The 15,910-nt window shown below is 36.4% G+C and overlaps 1 protein-coding gene across 1 annotated transcript in view; it reads left to right on the top strand.

Moving 5' to 3' along the window:
• Positions 1 to 477: 477 nt before the first annotated feature.
• mdn1 (midasin AAA ATPase 1) overlaps positions 478 to 15,910 on the top strand; it is an 81,055-nt gene continuing 65,622 nt past the window's right edge. The window contains exons 1-16 of the mRNA XM_056481776.1: positions 478 to 736; positions 3,102 to 3,328; positions 5,105 to 5,329; positions 5,449 to 5,556; positions 5,642 to 5,834; positions 5,936 to 6,145; positions 6,248 to 6,379; positions 7,737 to 7,840; positions 9,340 to 9,454; positions 9,528 to 9,703; positions 11,989 to 12,070; positions 12,154 to 12,249; positions 12,643 to 12,755; positions 14,287 to 14,435; positions 14,509 to 14,569; positions 14,662 to 14,873. Coding sequence (XP_056337751.1) covers positions 641 to 736; positions 3,102 to 3,328; positions 5,105 to 5,329; positions 5,449 to 5,556; positions 5,642 to 5,834; positions 5,936 to 6,145; positions 6,248 to 6,379; positions 7,737 to 7,840; positions 9,340 to 9,454; positions 9,528 to 9,703; positions 11,989 to 12,070; positions 12,154 to 12,249; positions 12,643 to 12,755; positions 14,287 to 14,435; positions 14,509 to 14,569; positions 14,662 to 14,873 — 2,299 coding nt within the window. The 5' untranslated portion in view covers positions 478 to 640. The remainder of the gene's footprint in view (positions 737 to 3,101; positions 3,329 to 5,104; positions 5,330 to 5,448; positions 5,557 to 5,641; positions 5,835 to 5,935; positions 6,146 to 6,247; positions 6,380 to 7,736; positions 7,841 to 9,339; positions 9,455 to 9,527; positions 9,704 to 11,988; positions 12,071 to 12,153; positions 12,250 to 12,642; positions 12,756 to 14,286; positions 14,436 to 14,508; positions 14,570 to 14,661; positions 14,874 to 15,910) is intronic.

Genomic DNA, 15,910 nt, shown 5'->3' with positions numbered 1-15,910 from the left:
TCTAGCAATGTATGTCCATTTTCATTTCACAGTGTTAAATTTACACATTGTTTTTTACGATTTTAATGCTGTTTTAAACATCTGCATTTCATATTTTAAAAGTTCTACTACTACTGACAATATTCCATATGACGTTAACAATTACCCACATGACAAACATTGCCTATAATAAACAATCTTTTTTGGGTGTTTTTATAATATGGTAACGAACGACTTAATGTTACTGTGTGCTGGCCGAATACGATTACATTTTTTGTATTTGGACAGGCTATTGAAAATAATGCTGTATTTAAGACATGTGCGACACGTAAATAGCATTCGTGCAGCCACTGAACCATTTTAAAGAGTTTTTTTAACTAAATCTTTTTACGTAAACATAATCAGAGCCGCGAGTTTGCAGCACAGGGAGCTTGAGCTTCGCGACACAGGCGAATGACCCGGAAGTGCTCTTCATTTACTCACATGTGGACATGGATTTTAATACTGACGGGAACGTGCTCGCTGTGTTGTGATACAACCTGGACAGCCAAGTGAGGGATGAATCTTATGGTTCCCATCACTTAGAATACTTACAATAGTATAGTCTTTGTCAGCAACACGGTCATTGTCGGAAATCCCTATATTCACGACAAATGTTAGAATGGAAAACCTGGAGTTGAGCCTGCCATCTCTGAGTGCAATATCAAGACACATCGATAAAAGTCACAACGAACTCAGCAAATATCTGGCAAAACAGGTGAGACTGCAGGGTTTGTTTACTTTATTGGACCGTTATTAGAGACGTTCATCTGTTAAACAGATGCAGAGCACAACGTGTGTCACACCTCACTGTACCACGTTTCTGTAGTACACATGCTGCTTTACTGGTTGTTTTAGTGCTGAGGTAATGTATAAATTCATTCGTTTCAATAGCAGCTGATGCTTGAATTTAATTCGTATTATTCTGTTTGAGTATATTGTCTTGTTTTGAACGTGATAGGTTATTCTGATGCTGTTGTAACATAGTTTGAGTTTTTAAAACATTCTGTCAGATTATTGTTTTCACAGATATACAAGAAAAGACTATATATAAAAGGGCATTATTCTATTTGCTTTCTTTCCTATTCACTTAATATATAGGTATAATAGGTTAAAAGTCCATGTTGGAATATGCATTAAATCATTAAATTTTGGCAATAATAAAAAAATGTATATGTATTCTAGGGCTGCACGATATTGGACAAATCTAACATTGCAATATTTTTTTATTCTGCGATTATATATTGCGATATGAATAGAATTTCACTCGATGAGTTTAATATCTATTTGGAAAGAATTTATAATTTTAGATTGATTGGTATGATTCTTTATAGGAGTGCATAAAATATAATAAATAATCTACAAGCATAGAGAAATTCAGTAAAGAAAAATATACTAATTAATAATCTATTAACTATTAATTATCTATCTAGCGTTCTATTGTTTTCTGAGGAGTCAAAGTGTATTCAGTTATACAGTAATTGAACAATCAAATGTAAAATAATACTGCATAGTCTTTGTTTTATAAACAATTTAGTAAAATGAATCGTTATTTATTGTTATTTATTGGTCAAAGTTACAATCTCTTACGTCTGAATGCTTTTAAATATCTCACATAGTCACAGGCCTCAAAAAACATGTGAAATGATAAATTAAAAATCAGACCCAACATTGCGTATACTCGTGATGTGACTATTGTAAGTGATCACATTGCGATATCGATGCTGAAACGATATATTGTGCAGCCCTGGACCCAACATTGCATATCTTTGCGATGTCAATATTGCGAATGATCACATTGCAATATCGATGCTGAAACGATATATTGTGCTGCCCAAGACTCAACATTGCGTATATTCATGATGTGACTATTACGATTGCGATATCCATGCTAAAACGATAAATTGTGCAGCCCTAGACTCAACATTGCAAATATTCGTGATATGACTATTTCAAATGATCATATTGCGATATTGATGCTGAAACGATATATTATGCAGCCCTACACTCAACATTGCGTATATTCGTGATGTGACTTTTGCGAATGATCACATTGTGAAATCTATGCTGAAAAGATATATTGTACAGCGCTAGACTCAACATTGCATATCTTTGCGATGTGACTATTGCGGATGCGCACATTGCGATATCAATGCTGAAACTATATATTATGCATCGCTAGACTTAACATTGCGTATATTCGTTATGTGACTATTGTGAGTAATCAATCACATTGCGATATCGATGCTGAAACAATAAATCGTGCAGCCCTAGACTCAACATTGCGAATATTCGGGATGTGACTATTGCGAATTTTTCGAATAATCACATAGCGAATGATCACATTGCGATATGATGCTGAAAAGAAATATTGTGCAGCCCTAGACTCAACAGTGTACATCTTTGCAATGTGACTATTGCGGATGCTCACATTGCCATATCAATGCTAAAACGATATTTTGTGCAACCCAAATGTATTGCAATGTCTTAAAATATTCCAACAGTCGGTGCCAATAGCTTAGTGGTTAAGTGCGCTGACATAATAGCACTCACGGCGACCTGAGTTCGATTCCCGGTTGGAGGTCTTTTGCCAACCCTTTCCCTCTCTCTGCTCCCAATACTTTCCTGTTGGTAACCTCCACTGTCCTATCCCAATTAAAGGTGAAGAAACCCTAAAAAAAATAAATTTTATATATATATATATATATATATATATATATATATATATATATATATATATATATATATATATATATATATATATATATTCCAACAAATTTAGATTCTTTTGCTCAGACTTACAGTAGGGCTTTGATTATTGATGGGACAAAATCCCTTGTCATGCTATTATTAGTGCTAACCCACTGAGCCACCGTGTTGCCCAACATCGTTATTATTTCAAAATAGAAGTCTAAATGAACGAGAATGAATAAGAAAATCAGTAATTTTTTTGTGTGAATTTATTCAGAAGGGTCTTTTTATATATTTGTTGGGTTCCAATATAGAGTCCTTTATGTTTTCATATTAATATAATGTATTTATTCATATACTACTTTGACTGTCACAAATCTTTCTGCTTGTAGATATGGAGTCAGCAGGACAGGCAGTGCATTTTGGAATGTCTTGCACAGCTCTTGTTGGAGAAGGAATACACTCTCCTCATCGCTCGTCACTTACGACCACTGATCCTGGACCTGTTGGAAAGAAATGCTGAGAGGATCAAAGCAGACGTCAGGTTGAATCACGACCTCCATGAGCGCTTGTGTGTGGCTCTAAGCAAACTTCTCAACATCAGTCCAGATGCTCAAGTGTAAGTAACCATTCAGACTCACGTGTGAATCTGTTTCTGTAGTGTAAAAAGATTTGTTTTTAATGCTATTGTTATAAATAGTAAATTGGCAGATTATTGTTTGTTTAGGAACATTTACTCTTCAGCAAAATTCAGTTGTATGTTCACCTCTTGTACTTCTGTAAATTATGGGAAAAACAACAGCATTGAGCATCTGTATACAGACCCAAACTGAACAAGTAGATGTTGATGTATTTAAACATGGATCAGTTATCTCTTTCTTTAGTGTGTGCAAAGCAAGAAGCGACAGGAAACGTGGCATATCTTGACTCATTACCAAAATAAGAACAATTTATAACTAGAAATAAATAAGCCGCATACCGATATATCTCAACCTGCACCTGTTTACATTTTAAACTACAATGCTGAAGCACAAAGAAGCTTAATAATCATTGCTTGGATCATAAGTCTTTGATGCTGTTATCCTAAAAATAGTACATAAAGGTGAAGTGTACTTGTTGAGTCAATTATTTTGTGAAGGAAAAAAATGAGTTGCATTATTACAAACATTGGGTCGCTAGTGACCCTGTATGCTTTTTACAAAATTAATTAAATCAAGAAATAATAGAATTACTACTGCTAATATCTTTTATAACTTTAAAAGATGAAAGGGAAGGGTAATAATTAAAATCCTGGTTTGCTAAAGACCAGAAGTATCCCAGCAGGCACAGGATGTCAACATGAGGTCTTATTTGACATTGCGCAACATGCATTTTGGGTGGAAATGAAAATCAGGTTGACATCAGACCGACGTCAGTATCCAACGTCAAACATTTGTTACAGCTCGACTTTGTGTGGATTTACCACTACGACGTTTATCAGATGCTGGATATTGGTTGCTCTACCTGACGAATAAATGTCATTTTTAATTATTTGTATTTGACCTCAATAGGACGATAGTTTAAGATGTTGGCTCAACATTGGATTTTGATCACTTTCCAACACAACGTAAGATCAAATATTAACATCGTTTGACAACGTTATTGGACATCAAAATAACGTTGTCTTTATACGCTGGCTAGACATTGAATTTTAGTCATCCAACAACTCAACCTAAATCTAACCTAATATTACTGTCTTGTGATGTTGAAACCTTTAACAGTTTTAGATTTTTCTTTAGATCTTATATATTATCATTATTATAATTTATGTACTTTTATCTTGTGTATTTATTGCTGTTGATGGCTTTTAATTGTTAGAATTGTTTTTTTACCACGTTATCAAACGTGGTAAACTTGATCTTTTTTTATTGCCATGACATAGCCATAGAAGCTGATATGGCAATAAACTCAAAATTCTCTCTCTCTCTCTCTCTCTCTATGTGATAAAATTACTATGTGATAAAAATGTAAATTTTAAGATCATGCCAAATTCATCAATTAGAAGGCAGCGTACATGTATAACAGTGGGTCTAAACCTAAATTCCTAAGAGGAATAGAACAATAAAAGATCATTTTTTTAAAAATACATTTTAGATCAGGTGACTTTATATATTACAGTTTTGGGATACAATATGCTATTATTGAGTCAAAAATGTTGCCACTTTAAATTTAGTTTGCAATTCCCCATTGGTTTATTTAAAGTCACAAGTCTGAGAATAAAGTACTGTAAGATGTAAGCTGAACTGAGAGTACATTCTGAATATGCTTGTTTTTAAAGGTCGTGGAATTAAATTAGTCAAAAACGTGTGGGAACCCTGACACAGCTGATATCAAGTTTCACTTGTTTACTTTTCAGGTTTGCAGCGAGGTATTTCAGCAGCTCTCCTCCAGTATTTCAGAGGCTCTTCTTCACCAGTGAAGAGGCTGCATCCATCCAGTATGGGCCCAGACGGATGAAACTACGGGACCTGATGGGGGCCACTCTCCGCTTCCTCCAAAGCGATTGTGAGAAGTTTCGTGTCCTGTGGGACTGGAGTGCCTGTGTTTCACAGCTTCTTACCAGTGACGTCATGGTTAGAAGGTATAGCCAATGAGAAAATCAAGACTCGCCTCTATCAAATCCAGAAAACCACCAGAATTATTCAGGATATCATCATTCTTTGTCTTGGCCTAATCAATGTTTTCTTTGTATTTTTTAAGCTATACTGCCCAGTGCCTTGCCCTGGTGTCCCACATGACAGATAACCAGAAAACAATATTTTTGCGGAAGGTTCTTTCCAGTGAAGAGATTCTCCATCTGAAAATGAAGTATGTTTGCAAAGCTTTTATTTTATGATGATTTTTCTATATTTGCAGAAGTGAGTAAACATGAACTAACATGATATTTTTATAGGTCACTTGAGGAGGTACAGCAGCTGGAAGTAGAAAAGGCTCTAGTTTTGGCCAATCAGGGCTCAGCAGTATGGCGGAAAGAGAGGGTAAAGAAGGTCACCTGTGGTCAGGTGGTGACAGAAGACTTAACAAAGAGTGTTACTGTGGTATGTGGGGTGATTCTACCTAGACGGACTCCTCGACAAGATGAACAGGCAAGGCGATCATACAAAAAGTCAATATTAAGTTAGTGGCATTCTGGGTGTTTTGGGAGAGTTAATGTGTTTTGTAATGTAAATTCATTTGTCATTCATAGAAATGCTTGAGGAATTTGGTGTTGGTGGATTCAACTTGTCAGAATCTACGGAGACTTGCTATGGCGGTTGCGTCCCAGAAGCCCATTCTTTTAGAAGGGCCTATTGGATGTGGAAAAACTGCCCTAGTTGAATATCTTGCTGCTGTCACTGGGCACGTTAAAGCCCCTGACATTCTCAAAGTCCAGCTAGGAGATCAAACCGACAGTAAGGTGAGACTTTACACTGATTTCACTTAGCTGCTTCTAGTTTTACCATATTTTATCCTCAGTTAAAGACATTTCTTTTACTTCTTTTTCTTCTATCTTCTGTAGATGTTGCTGGGTATGTACCGCTGCACAGATGTTCCTGGAAAGTTTGTGTGGCAGCCAGGATCTCTGACCCAGGCGGTCTCAAAAGGTTACTGGATTCTGCTGGAGGACATTGATCACGCTCCTTTGGATGTGGTGAGTGCCGAATGTATAAACACACTAAAAACATTTTTAAAAATCTTTCTTAGTTTTTAGTATTTAATATTAATTGTATGTGTGAGTGAGGACTTTTTATAACTGGGTTACAGGAGCTCTGTGTTTACAAGTTATGTAGGGATGCCACAATTCTCAATATAATATTGAACCGTTTGGTACGACATCCACGGTTCAATACACACTTGTAAATTTAGTTTTTTTTTCAGTTTTCTGTTTATATAATTTATGTGCGTTTAATTTCTCTCCGAATTGATTGTTTATGTGTGCCTGTAAGTCTATGAGCTGAGATGAGGAAACTCATTCCCTCGAGTAAATATTCAATCACTATGCTCTAAAGTTAGGGGGCGCTTAACCAACATTTCACACTTTAACATGGCGAGCGGTGTTGAAGTAAGGAAACAGTACGAGGAAGCGCCGGCATCTTTCAAATCCGCGATGTGAGGACATTTTGGTTTTGCCATTGAGTATATTGCCGAGGAATAATAAACAGTGAACTAAAAAATTACTGTGTGCAAGCATTGTTTTACACGGATAACCTACTGAAACGAAAACACTTCCAACATGACTGCACATCTGCAGTGCCATCACCCAGCAATATCACTGGATGAAGGCAGGATAGCAGAGAAGGTAATAAAGTCCTCCAAAAAACAACAATCTCTCGCTGAATCCTTCCAGCAAACATACTCAACTGGTTCTGAGAGACACACAAAAATAACAAAGGCATTGGGGGTGTTCATTGCTAAAGATTTGCAGCCATTTTCAGTGATTGGAGATGCGGTCTTTTGTCATCTTATAAAATCACTCAATCCACGTTACAGATTACCTCCAATTTATGTTTATTAACTTCACATGTACTTTTCTTGCCTTTTAATTAAAATAAAGCAGTATTGCAATAAATGGTTTTTATTTTTTCTTCTTAACCTCTTAATGTTCCTATTGCCTAAGCATAGAATAACAAAAAAAAACACTTGTGTGTCAAGCCATCAGAACCGAACCGAACTGAAAACTGTTAAAAAACCAAGGTATGTTTTGAACTGTAGGCTAACTGTATTGTTGCATCCCTGATGTCATGTGATTTAATGTGATTATTCAAATTATGCAGGTTGTTTTGTGCTGCATTCATTTACACTGTGAATAAGAATAAAGCACACTATTAAACAGGAGAATAGGAAGAATTGTAGTCTGTTAGTGACTAAAGAAAATACTGTTTTTAATTATTATTCTTATTACTGTATGTATGTATGTATGTATGTATGTATGTGTATATGTGTATGTATATATATATGTTTTCATTTGGTAGATCTGTTTAATCACCTTGTTGTTGTCTTCTGTGTAGATATCAGTTCTCCTCCCTCTAATGGAGAACAAGAAATTGACAATTCCAGGACGTGAAGACTGTATTCAGATGTCCCCAGCTTTTCAGTTTTTTGCAACTCGAAGGTAACATCTTATCCATTTATGGGACAAAAAACAAAATATTCCAAACCTAAACCTCTTACAAACAGTGCATTTATTTTACAGCCTTATTCCAAAATGGATTAAATTCATTTATTTCCTCAAAATTCTACACACAATACCCCATAATGACAATGTGATATTTTGCCCATTAATCTTTGCAGTACCTCTCAAGCTCTATCAGGTTGGACGGGAAGCGACAGTGTACAGCCATTTTCAGATCTGTCTAGAGATGTTCAATAGGATTTAGATCTGGGCTCTGGCTGGGCCACTCAAGGACATTCACAGAGTTGTTGTGAAGCCACTCCATTGATATTTTGCCGGTGTGCTTTGGGTCATTGTCCTGCTGGAAGATGAACTGTCGCCCCAGTCTGAGGTCAAGAGCACTCTGAAGCAAGTTTTCATTCAGGATTTCTCTGTACATTGCTGCATTCATCTTTCCTTCTGTCCTGACTAGTCGTCCAGGTCCTGTTGCTGAAAAACATCCCCACAGCATGTTGCTGCCACCACCATGCTTCATTGTAGGGATGGTATTAGCCAGGTGATGGTGGTGCCTGGTTTTCTCCAAACGTAACACCTGGCATTCACTCCAAAGAGTTCAATTTTAGTCTCATCAGACCAGAGAATTTAGTTTCTTATGGTCTGAGAGTCCTGATGTCTTTTGGCAAATTCCAGGCGGGGAGTGGCTTCCGTCTGGGCACTCTACCATACAGGCCTGATTGGTAGATTGCTGCACAGATGGTTGTCCTTCTGTAAGGCTCTCGTCTCTCCACAGAAGAACGCTGGAGCTCAGATAGAGTGACCATTGGATTATTGATCACCTCCCTGACTAAGGCCCTTCTGCCCCGATCACTCAGCTTAGATGGCCAGCCAGCTCTAGGAAGAGTCCTGGTGGTTCCAAACATCTTCCACTTACAGATGATGGAGGCCACTGTGCTCATTGCAAATTTCAGAGCAGCAGAAATTTTTCTGTAACCTTCCTCAGCCTTGTGCCTCGAGACAATCCTGTCTCGGAGGTCTACAGACAATTCCTTTGTCTTCATGCTTGGTTTGTGCTTTGACATGCACTGTTAACCCTGGGACCTTGTATAGACAGGCGGATGCCTTTTTAAATCATGTCCAATCAACTGAATGTACCACAGGTGAACTCCAATTAAGCTGCTGAAACATCTCAAGAATGATCAGTGGAAACAGAATGCACCTGAGCTCAATTTAGAGCTTTACGTCAAAGTCTGTGAATACTTATATGTGATTTTTCAGGCTTTTTATGTTTAATAAATTTGCAACAATTTAAAAAAATCTAAATTCACATTGTCATTATGGGGTATTGTGTGTTGAATTCTGAGGAAATAAATTAATTTAATCCATTTTTGAATAAGGCTGTAACATACAGTAAAAAAAATGTGGAAAAGGTGAAGTACTATGAATACTTTCCGGATGTACTGTACATAAATTTACTAATGGTTAAAAACTATTGCGTTCAGAACATTTTACAGTGGAGGAGCCTGGCATCGACCACAGAGTACACATGCTGCACTTTTGGATAAATACTGGAGTAAACTGCAGATCACTAACATGAGCAGAGAGGAACTTACACAGGCAAGCTGTTCATTCACAAGTAGGTTTGTTTAAGTCTTGATGACATTTGACAATAAATATCTTCTCTTCTCAGGTCCTAATAAAGAGGTTCCCTAACTTGGCAGTGGTGGTGGATCGTCTTTTGGACATCTACTGCCAGCTAACAGGAAATAGACATCAGATCAACTCCAGTTCTCAGGGTCCAAGTGCAACCCAAAGCATATCAGATGACCACATCACATCACTGGAGGGCAGAGGCCTCTCACTGAGGTAACAGATCATCAAAACATTAACAAATGTACTCTAAAATTAACAAATTGGATAATAATATATACTAATAATACAGATGCATGTATTACAAGATTTCAAAACACTTCCAAAACCTTCTCTAAAAAGAATTGTGTTAGCCCAGTTTGTTGATGCCTGTGGCCAGTTACGAATAACTCTGCATGGTAAAATGACACCATAGTCTTGTCAATAAATGATGAATGTCAATTAGGACCTCTGTATGTAACAAACAGTTCAACTAAAGCAGCGGCGGTACAATAAATCCCCAACTCCAGCATTGCATTAGAGCAGAGAGGTGGTGTATCAGTCTATGTTCATCCATTGTATAGTTGGCCCCTAGGCTGTTCATCAGCTTTCCACTGAACCCCGCTCCAGTCAATGACACATCGATCACCCTGTCCCAACTGTGGAACCCCAGCCAGAGATGCAGAGTGAGATTCAGGCCAGGGCAAATCATTTATGTAACTAGCTTTACATATTGGAGAACACATATTGACAGAGTATCATGCTTGTTGTGAAGAGGGATTTGGGGTATTTTTTATCTGTATATAATATAAACCCCACATTTGGAGTAAATATTCCAGCATAATTTGTTATTATATTATTGCTTTCATAATGTTTACTGTCCACAATAAAGAGGTACCATAGTTTAATCTGCCATTATAGTATCCAATATTAAGCAGGAGCAGTATTAGCCAGTGTTTATGTTAAATGATCCTCAGGGCAGCCATGCATATGACCCCATTTAAAGCTCTGGAAGTGTGTCAGATGTGATAGCTGCCCTGTGAGGAGAAGTTCAGTGGTGTGGGGAGACCCTGCTGTTACCAATCAATACACTTCCTCCCTCAATCCCCTACTACCATCAGGGTCTTTGCAGAGACCCTAATCGAAAAACATTGCAAGCAGCTGGTCTGCCTACAGTCATCTATTATATTGGTGAAGGTGATTTTTGAGTGGAAGTTCAGAAATCACTTGAATATTTGTAAACTTTGAGCATGCAAAATTGCTAGTTGACTCTGTGACGTTTCTTCTGTAAGTCACATGGCTCCACGATACAGATTTGCAGGTTATATATCACAGAACTTGAACTTTGGAAAACGCTTAAATCACATGAGTTTGCAAGATGCCCAAACTAGGGCCGGCGGGCCAAAGTTGGCCCATGGAAACCTTTGATTTGGCCTACCATGCCATCTGAGAAGAGAGGGAGAATTATGAGGATGGTTTAGAGCATAGGTCTCAAACTCAGTTTTGCTCCAACCCAGCTCCAAAAAAAGAAATTACCTTTGGCAACTTTAACTTTTGGCCCATGGCTCTCAATGATATTTAATTTTTGGCCCTTCATACGAAAACGTTTGGGCACCCCTGATATAAAGGAACAGCAGATGGGCTGGAGAACACATGGCTCTAAAAAAGAAACAAAACAAAGCCATGTGTTCACACAAAACATGCACACAACACAGTCAATGAAACAAGCATATATATTGACATATAGAAAAACGACATCATGGTACCACATATATGCACAAACTGTGTGCAACAGAACAACAGAAGACAGCAAAAGCCTTTTTTGAAATGTGATTATAAGGCTGGGCGATTTTGCCTAAAATCAAAATCTCGATTAATTGAACATTTTAACTCGATTACAATTAATGAATGATTATTTTATTAATTTTTTTGCCCTCACAGTTTACTGACAAGTTTTGTGCAGTAAATATGCTTACATATCACAAGTAAGAGATTTTTGAATGAAGGGTGCGTTACTTGATTTTAAAACAAAAGGAAACACACACTATCTACTATCAATGATTATTTAATGAACATCAGTGTTGAACAACTGAAATGAAAATATACGTTGCCTAAAAATAAATAACTTCAGGGTTTGCGTCAGCCATTGTGAGGGGTATGCGACTGCACGAAGGCTGTGCCAGACCACTTGTGTGCGCTCGAAGCAGAAGTATAAACAGAGTGGGGTCACGTGACTCCACACACTGTGGAGAAATTAATTGAAAAAATTGACCTGAAACATTTGATCGATTATAGGTTCTGAATGCTGATTTTGATTACTTTTTGAAAAATCACCCAGCCCTGTGTGATTATTTCAAAAGCAAGAAAATCCTACTGAACCCAAAAACTATATATGATTACATTTTTGTATTTTTTATGTTTATGAATTGTGATGTTGTGTTGGTAATGTAAAATGTAATGGTTGCATGGATGTAAAACAGAGTCACTTATTTATTACTTATTCTTTTTTAACGAATGAACAGGGATTTGCTGAAATGGTGTGAAAGGATCTGCCTAAATTTTGAAAGCTCTTGTGCTTCCACAGCACAGAATGTGTTTCAAGAGGTAAGTTCATTTAGGGGTTCATCATTAATAAATTAAATTATTATTTCTTATAAGATGCTATTAAGTTTTTGTTTCTTCTTCAGGCTCTGGACTGCTTCACTGCCATGCTTTCCAAATCTGAGAGCAGACTCAAGATGGCAGAGATCATTGGCAGCAGGCTCAACATATCCAGAGAGAAGGTACACTAATGTGTTATTAATGACTTAATGAACGTGTTATCAATAATTACTCATTAATAACTCATGATCAGCCAATGAAAATAACTGGAAGAATTTAAAAAAATAATTAGTGCACTTTTATGGCCTTAGGTCTAGGTCTAGCGTAAAATATAAAAAAAAAATCTTGGAAAGGTCATAAAGTTCTATTAGTCGGGTATAATTTCTTCTGCTTTTGTTCTGCTCTGAAATATTTCATTGCTTGACTATGACAAGTTATGGAGATTAATTAGTCAAAAGTGTGCAGTATTACAGTACTGTCCGAAAGCAACCCATTGTGTTGCTTAATTATATATAGAGACATATTTCATTTTATAATCCATGACCTGCTCTAAAAGAGACAATGTGACATTTCAGGCGCAGCACTTTTGCCAGATGTACCTGCCTGCAATCACAGTGACGGAGCTGGAGGTGACGGTGGGCCGTGCGATGTTACTCCGCAAGCAGAGTGACGCGGTGCGGCTGAGCATGTAAGACTGCATTATTTACTGCAAAACCTCATCTGTTCTCTCCCTGACCGCCCTGTCCCCTTTTAATCTACTCGGTTACAAATGTTGCAACTGTCCCATTGACTCCTATGTTGAAGGCTTCCCACTGAGACATTGCGTTAACAAGAAATTGATTGGTAACAGTGCTATTTAAGACCAGGAACACAATGGCCTTGAGCAAACCACAGGAAAATGCAGCAGGATTCCTTCATTGGTTGTGATGCTTGTGAACTTTTGACTTGGGAATAGTGATTTTAGAAGAGATCTTCCCAGAGGGTTCTCTGTATTGCTTTTTGTTTATTGAGATCAAATTTACACTACCAGTCAAAAGATTTGTATTCTTTTTTTAAAAATGTTCTTCTGTTCACCAAGCCTGTTTTTATTTGATCAAAGTACAGTGAAAATGTACAGTAAAAATTTGAAAATTTATACTATTTCAAATGGTTTTCTATTTGAGTGCATTTTAAAATCTATAATTTGTTCCTGTGATTTGTCCCCTTTTTGTTCAAAGCTGAATTTTTAGCATCATTACACCAGTCACACGATCCTTCAAAAAACATCCTAATTTGCTGTTATGAATGATAAACAATAAATAAATGATTTTATTATTATTATGAATGTTTATAAACATTTGAGTAGTTTTCTTTTTCCAAAAATCAGCATTTATCTGAAATAAAAATCTTTTCTAACATTAACATACATTATACCATTCTAAAGCCTGGAGTCAGTATGTCTTTTTCAATTGAAACTATAATATAGCTATTATAAGTAATACTTATGGAATTTAATACTTGTACTTAATGTAATGATATTTTTACAGTTATAAAATATTTATATTTCATATAAATGCAGTTCTGAAAAAAAGTATACTTCGCTGTTTTCAGCATAATAATGATACTAAAAATTATTTTCGAGCAGCTATATTACCTCACAATATTAGAAGGATTTCTGAGGGGTGATTTGTCTGGAGTAGGGATTCAAAATAATTCACAAAGATAAATTACATTTTAAAATATATTCACATAGAAAAAATATCCTTTAAATAGTATACATATTGGAGGCTATTATAAATGCAGGCTTGTGAGCAGAAGAAACTTCTGAAAAAATGAATTTACTGTTCTGACTGGTACTGTAAGTATTACATAAAATGAACAAAAACATGGAAAGAAAAACAAAGTTTCACAAAAATGAATAAATATATAAATGAAAAACTAAATAATAAAATTGAACAAAATACAACAAAAGCAAAACATAAACCTTTTAAAGGTAGTTCTAAATGCTAATAAAAGTAGTAGTAGTGTATGACAGAACTGTTTACTTCAATGAATACATATATATGTAGTTTTATGGATATTTTGGTGTCATCTTCTAGTTGTATTTAGCAGATTAGTGCCGGGCAGTACTATCACTTCCTATTTTTGATGATATAAGTAATCAAGCAGATTTCCTGTATGGCAAGTAATGCTAAATTTACACTGTTCAGAGCCAACATGTATTTGTGATTACTTGACAGAGACAGACAAACATTCGCTGCCACCCGTCCATCCTCTGTCCTCCTGGAGCAGCTCTCGGTGTGTGTGACTAAAGGAGAGCCTGTCCTGTTGGTTGGGGAGACAGGCACTGGAAAGACCTCTACCGTCCAGTACCTGGCAGGAATGACAGGTAACACACCTGAACTACACAGAGCGGATACATTTATCACTGAACACCCCTGCTTACTTCTGTTCTCCTGCAGGACACCGACTCAGAGTGGTCAACATGAACCAGCAGAGTGACACGGCTGACCTACTGGGAGGGTGAGTTGACAAGGCCAATTCAAGTATTAAAAAGTAGAAATCTCTCTGTGAGCTTGATTTATTCCTGACCTTAATCTCTGTGGTAATTGAAGGTATAAACCAGTGGATCATAAGCTAATCCTGTTGCCGCTCCGGGAAGCGTTTGAGGATCTTTTCTCTCAGACGTACTCAAGAAAACAGAACTTGACCTTTCTGGGTCACGTCCAAACCTGCTTCAGAGGCAAACGCTGGCAGGACCTTCTGAAGCTCATGGACCATGTCTGCAAATCAGCACTAACTAAGGAACTTCATGAAAAACCCAATGGTAAGGTTCAAATGTGTTGTGGTTAGACTTTATTTGACAGTATGTGTACGGTATTGACCTTATTCTTCAATGCGGAAGTGCACTCGTTTTTGCGATTGTTTTAGAACTTCCGATTCAGCTGCCTATGGGAGAAATGACTAGGAATAATAAACCGCGGAAAACAATCAAACTACACACTCTACAAAACAAGTGTTTGCATGACTATACATACAAAGTAAATTAATATAATAAGAAAATCAAGCAACATCAAGCAGCAGAATGAGCTGTTTTAACCTCTAAAAATGAATGGAAGTGAATGAGACCAGAAGTCTCGATCCAAAAAGATTCAAATGGCTGTGCCCACTCGTACGCGGAGAATAAGGTGAATAGTATATAAAGTATTTAACAAGATTTATGTTACTTGTTTCCAACATTATCCTCTTAAGGCCAAAGGTGTTTTATTCCATGCATTTTTTATTTCTCTTTGCTATTTGGGCTTATTAGAACCTAATTAGAATAAAAATCAGTATTGGAATAAGAATAAACGAATTAGAATACTAATTAGAATACGAATACTAATTACTAATACGAATAAAAGTATCATCTTTTGATATGATGTACTTAAGTACGATGTACTTAAAAATTATGTCCATATATGTGGACTCGTGGTCCGAGTTTTTTAATGCATATTTATTTATTTGATACATATATTTTTTTGAACTTGCTTTGACTATCAGAGAGTAAAAACAGTGTTTGGGACATTTAGTTAAAAATAGTGTTTGGGACATTTCATATGCTGCAAAAACATATAAAACAACAAAGTAACAAAATATAAAACATTGAAAGTATTTTAAATCCTAGGAGTCCTAGGAGGTTATATTAGATGTCTTGAACTATAAGTTAAGGTTAGAGACACGTTTGTTGATGTGATTAGGTTTAATGGGATAGTTCACTCACCCTTATAGCCATATTTTCTCAAGTTTCACAAGAGAAGATATTTTGAAAAATGCTTGTTGCTGACTTCTATAGACATTTTTTACTACTATTTACAAATTTTT

The sequence above is a fragment of the Danio aesculapii genome, chromosome 20 (assembly GCF_903798145.1).
Source record: "Danio aesculapii chromosome 20, fDanAes4.1, whole genome shotgun sequence".
In the NCBI taxonomy this organism is placed as follows: domain Eukaryota; kingdom Metazoa; phylum Chordata; class Actinopteri; order Cypriniformes; family Danionidae; genus Danio; species Danio aesculapii.
The sequence above is the reverse complement of the archived record's forward strand: the minus strand, read 5'-3'. Positions and strand labels throughout refer to the sequence as shown.